Below are 6019 nucleotides of genomic sequence, written 5' to 3'. Positions count from 1 at the left end.
GCTAATATGTTGACCAGAAGTAAAGATTGGGTGGCAGCAGCTTGGTGAGAATGGGTGGAGGAGGTAGGAGGTGGGTTTCAAACAAAAGTTAAGCTCAGAGAGGGTATCAAGAAATTAGGAGAGAAAATAGATAAATGTGTTAGCGCTAAGGTGGGGAGAAGCTTGAGGGAATTTAGCCCAGTGGGTAATGGAAGAGAGCAATGCCCGAGAGACAAATCTTAATGACAAAAACCCATGAATTCCTTGCACTTACTTTTGGAAGCAAGGGACTGGGAAGTAGAAAAAATAGCTGGGGGTTATCCTTGCATTCCGTGATGATCCCAGGATAGTTAGCAGTCTTAGCAGAGTGCAGGACTTGCTAGTGTTTCACATGACCCATCCTGATATGACTGTTTGGCTAAACTAGTGTTCTGTCATATCTTCAAGTCTGCATTCTATTGGGCTTAAGGGTGTGGAGACTAGGATACCAGGGGAAAATGCCCAGGGATTGATTGGGGCTAAGACATAAAATGTGGGGGAATATGGTAAACGGAAGGCCAAAGACTAGACAGCTGGAATTTTGAAAATGCAGTTGTAAGTAAAGTGGCGGGATTGTTTATTTCCAGGGCAGCAGTAGGGTTGGGCATAGAATGTGGATAGAGATTAATGCAAGAGATCAGAGATGGCCTCATCTGCAATTGACATGATGGGACTAGCAAGACCAAGTGAGATGGTTAAGGATGTAACCGTGAAAATGGATTAGGGAGCTTACATGGAGGGAAAGATTTGGGGAGGATAGGAGGGTCAAAAACAGAGGAGAGAAAGCAGGTGAGATGAAGTCTGAAATCACCAATGAAGCAGAAATCCTTGTGCAGAGGCTGATGGGGGAAGAGAAGCAGTTTGGATGTCATCATGAGAAAACTTCTGTTGTACTGTAGTGAGCTGTAGAGAATGATGGTTTTGAAGAGAGAAATATGGAACAAGGAAGATAGGATAGTGCCAGAGGAGTGAAGGAGTCAAACCATAGCCACACACATACTGGGTGTTTTGATAGGATAAGATATAATAGGAAGGAGTCCACAATGAAAACCTGAGGTTTTATGGTGGGATAATAATGACTCGGTCGTGCAGCACAACAGATTGTACAAATGTTATTCCATAATCAATTCTACTTGGCTCTGGTGCAAATCAGAACGATGAGAAAAAAAGTTAATCTTTCACTTGCACTCCATAACAGATAACATTACTGAAATAATTAGGGTGGTCTACACTAAACCAATATGTATATAAGGGAATGATAACTATTAACCAGAAGATAAAACTTTCAAAATTTATTTACAATGCTGCACACAATTTGTTAAAAAAATACTCCAGTCACAGTATAATTCCTACAGTTTTAAAGTTTACAGTGTAAATCCACATTTTCATTAACGAGTTAGTTTGGCATGAATAGCAAAAAATTGGTTACCAGTATTGTTTTCAATGCATTAGAAGGCACATTTTGTTGAAAAGGCACCAGAAAAGTTGAGATGCATCTTTTCAAATTAGACAGAAAAGAATTTAAAAGCTCACATACAATAAAGTATCACTGAAACAATACAAAAATCCCTTTAACCTCTTATCGATACTTTAAAAAATGGCTCAAGACAATGAGAATTAAAGTTTCAAAACTTAGGCAAGTGCTTGACAAGTTGCTTGGAGAAGTTGAAAATTACTTGAACTACAGAAATAATTTAAAAATAGTTCACTAGATACAGATGAGGGAGGTCCATCCATCCCTTCATGTAATTTAGCGAATTCTTTAACAAGTCCAAGGATTTTTGTTTCACCGGTCCACAATGTTCATTCCAGGCATTAACGAGCATTTGCTTGAAGGCCAACCTCACATCCGTACTCCATTTTCCCTTCAGCAGTTTCATCTTATTAACTGTTTTCTAGTCTCCCACCTTGTCTAGATTAGCCTTCAGTATGCCATTCAATATCCTGTATACTTCGACAAGGGCATTTCTTTTGGTCTCTTTCCAAGGCTAAAACGTTTAAATCTCAACTCAACACAAAATTATTTGATTCCAAGGATCAACCTCATGGCTCTTTCTCTACAATACTCCCATGGCTTGACCATTTAAGGCTGATAGTTGGTAATATCAGATCGGAGTACAAAAGCAGATATACAAAGTAGACTAATTGGAACCTGGTATTCAACTATTAGTGTAACATTGCATCTTCTGTACATTCTTTTCAAAAATAAGCTACATTTTAATGCATCTTAAATGCCAAGTTTTCAGAAGGATCCAAGGTTCGGGGCGGGTGGGGGATCTGCAAAAAACTAATTTCTGCCTTTCTGCTTATTAGTTATGCACCCAATTATATAGACTTACAAGCTTTTTAAAAACAGGTTTAGTTGCAGCATTTAATACACTCAGTTTGACCAACCCCAGTCATTTATAAAGAGCTCAACAAATTCATACATTCTGGCTGAGCACACTGAATAGAAGACATAATAATAATGAAACGTCTCAGTAACTATTTACCCTGCATGTAAAATAGTCGGTATAAAAATCTTTAACTGGTGCCCATTATAAATATTAAAAGGTTACAAACAATGACTATTTGGAACATACTCTATATACATACGAAGGCTAATTCAAATTTCAAGTTTGCAGTGTAACTTAAATGCATTTTGATTCCTTGATCCACTTAGTCCTATTTTGTCCTGAAGAAAGGTTCAAATGGAAGGGTTGGTGGACTTATGAAAAGCACAATAAAGTAGAGTTTTTGTCAAATAGTCACGAAGAAAACCTGCTGTAATGTGAAGGTTTTGCTAAACTTTTAAGTTCTTTAGTAGTTATCATTCCAGTTCATGACTTTGTCATATTCTTGAATTCTCTGTTTGATATGAGAGAGTTTGTTTTTCAAGTATTCACAACGCTCTTTTTTCTCCAGGAAAGTGGGGTCCTGCACAAATGAAAACATAATGAATCATTAGATAATCCAACGTTGATGCCTTAACAATCTTTGAAAATACTAAATTTAAAAACTCAAGTTATCAAACATGCAAAGTTCATTTGACAGCACACTATAAATTTAGTTTTCTTGAATCTCACTCAACAATTATGAATTACTATTTCAAAAGAGAAAGATGGAAAGCTTACTATTTTTACATAAGCGCTATGTTTGGGATATACCCATTTTCTATTGGAGCTCATTTCTTCAGCTACAAGCTCTGTGGTAAGGTTCTGGCCATTAGCAGAATAAGAATTCTCTTGGTTGCCAGTCTAGTTTTCCACCTTCGATAAGCTTAGAATTGTAACTACACAAAAAATCTAGGCCACATTGCCCATGCTTATACTAGCTGGTATTTCACCTCAGTCATTGAGATATACAGCATGGAAATAAGCCCTTTGACCTAACTCGTCGACCAGGTTTCCTAAACTGAACTAGTCCTATTTGCCTGCATTTGGCCTATATGCCTCTAAACCTTTCCTATCCATGTCCAAATGTCTTTTAAATGTTGTAATTGTACCCATCTCTACCACCTCCTCTGGCAGCTCATTCCACATACGCACCACCGTCTGTGTGAAAAAGTTCTCAGCCGAAGGCTCAATTTCTGTCCCACCACCAAAATGGACCCCAGTCTTGCGGCGGACACAGAGGAATTCATCAGGTGAACGAGGCTCCAGGAGTTCTTCCACAAACCCCAAGAGGCCAGGAGACAGCCAATGAACTGGAACAGCCGACAGAGATCCGCGGTGCAGCAACTGAAGAGGAAAGAGTCAAACTGGACCCCTCTGAAGGCTGCTGCCCTCGACTCGACATGTATGCTCAAGCCGTCAGGAGATGCGTCAATGCCAGGTTCATCAGCCGCACTCAAGACAGCCCCAAACGTCACCCAAGCACAACGCAACGCCATTCGTGTTCTCAAGACTAACTGCAACATTGTCATCAAACTAGCAGACAAAGGAGGAGCCACTGTCATACGGAACAGAACGGATTACTGCAAAGAAGTGTACCGACAATTGAACAACCAGGAACACTACAGAGTTATCTGCAGATCTGACCAAAGAACACACCTGCCAACTCAACAGACCGATCAAAATCTTTGATCCAGACCTTCAGAGCACCCTTCGTGCTCTCATCCCAAGTATCCCCGCGTTGAAGATCTCTACTGCCACCCGAAGATACACAAGGCCAACACAGCTGGCCGTCCCATCGTATCAGGCAATGGGACCCTGTGTGAGAACCTCTCTGGCTATGTCAAGGGCATCATACAAAGGACTCCCAGCTTCTGTCACATCACCACGGACTTCTTACAGAAACTCAGCACCCATGGAGCAGCTGAACCAAGAACACTCCACATCACAATGGATGACTCGGCACTCCATACCAGCATCCCCCAGGACGATGGCAACTGCTACAACTGCCTCAGAACTCAACACCAACAGCTGCCAATCTCCAGATGCAATTCTACAACTCATCCGCTTCATCCTGGACCACGATGTCCTCACCTTCAACAACCAATTCTTCATCCAGACACACGGAACAGCCTTGGGGACCAAATTCACACCTCAATATGCCAACATCTTCATGCACAAGTTCGAACAAGAACTCTTCACCGCACAGGATCTTCAACCAACGCTATGCACTGGATACATCTATGACATTTTCTTCCTTTGGACTCACGGCGAAGAATCACTGAAACAACTACATGATGACATCAACAAGTTCCATCCCACCATCAGACTCGCCATGGACTACTCTCCAGAATTGGTTGCATTCTTGGACACATGCATCTCCATTAAGGACGGTCACCTCAGCACTTCACTGTACCGCAAGCCCACGGATAACCTCATGATGCTCCACTTCTCCAGCTTCCATCCTAAACCCGTTAAAGGACCTCATCTGTGGCTGTCGATGATACAAATGTCTCCGCTAGGGGCCGCGCAATTTCTTCCCTAGCTTCCCACAATGTCCTGGGATACACTTAATTGGGTATCAGGGATTTATCTACCTTTATGCGTTTTAAGACCTCCAGCACCTCCTTACAAGAAGTGACCTCTATTCCAGCTCGGAACTCTGTTGCAGGAAGACATGATTCTATGACTTGTGAATGTTTTGATGACTGCTGAAACAGAGCAACTGATGCAGGTGGGCACTGAGCTCACGGCAGACACAATAGTCTTCAAATTCTAACATCTTTAGAATGAATCTAAATGATGGCATTGAACTGGCTGGATGATAATGTATTTATTTCCCTATAGATAGAAATTCCTTGCAACAGAAACTTATTGACATTCTCAAGTCATCATTTAGTGAAGTCATCCAGGACATTAATCATTCCAACTACAAAATATAGGTCTTCCATCCACCACCATCAATTCACAATTCTCATCAAGATGACATCAAGCTTTTATCAATTCATCAGTTTCACAATAGATTGGAGTTTCTTGTAATAATGCTATTATTTTGTACTTACATTTTTCTTCTTCTGATACTCATGGAAAACTTTTGTGATTCTGTCATACTCCTAAATTTAGAGATCACAAAAATGCATAGTTAGATCATAATAAAAGATGGCTGGCCATTTGAATATGCAACATATAATGAAGCTCAAGTATTTGTCCCCCTTGTTGAAGCTTTTACAGGTTGTCATAGAGGGTGAAAGGCAAGTCGTGCCAAGGTATTCTGAAACCTCCTGTATTGGCTGACCTAACGTTCTACAGGTATCCTTTTTCAGTTGAAGAATGGGATATCGGAGGCAACATTATTTTAAAATTAAATTTTCAGACTCTTGATGGCCAAACAAACCAAAATCATCCCAAGTTCAATTATGGGCATGTGCTGAATGGGTGGCCCAGTGCGTATAATTAGCTTTAATACTTGGAGTTAAAGAGTGGGGGGAAGAAAACACAAATTGGAATCCTGGTCACTATCCATGACAAGAAAGATGGAGAGCTGGGTTTGACTTGGCTGCAAAGACCTCTACAGTCAAATAGCTTGCTCACGCTGTCACCACCAAGTTCGCGCACACACAATGGCCTTT

At 40.8% G+C, this 6019-nt stretch overlaps 1 protein-coding gene across 1 annotated transcript in view; it reads right to left on the bottom strand.

Moving 5' to 3' along the window:
• Positions 1-1290: 1290 nt before the first annotated feature.
• The window catches only part of marveld2b (MARVEL domain containing 2b), a 31147-nt gene continuing 26418 nt past the window's right edge, over positions 1291-6019 (bottom strand). Inside the window, exons 6-7 of the mRNA XM_078214868.1 lie at positions 5453-5503; positions 1291-2934 (exon numbers count right to left, since the gene is read on the bottom strand). Coding sequence (XP_078070994.1) covers positions 2818-2934; positions 5453-5503 — 168 coding nt within the window. The 3' untranslated portion in view covers positions 1291-2817. The remainder of the gene's footprint in view (positions 2935-5452; positions 5504-6019) is intronic.

The sequence above is a fragment of the Mustelus asterias genome, chromosome 6 (genome assembly GCF_964213995.1).
Source record: "Mustelus asterias chromosome 6, sMusAst1.hap1.1, whole genome shotgun sequence".
NCBI classification, from domain to species: domain Eukaryota; kingdom Metazoa; phylum Chordata; class Chondrichthyes; order Carcharhiniformes; family Triakidae; genus Mustelus; species Mustelus asterias.
This window is presented reverse-complemented; position numbering and strand designations above follow the sequence as displayed.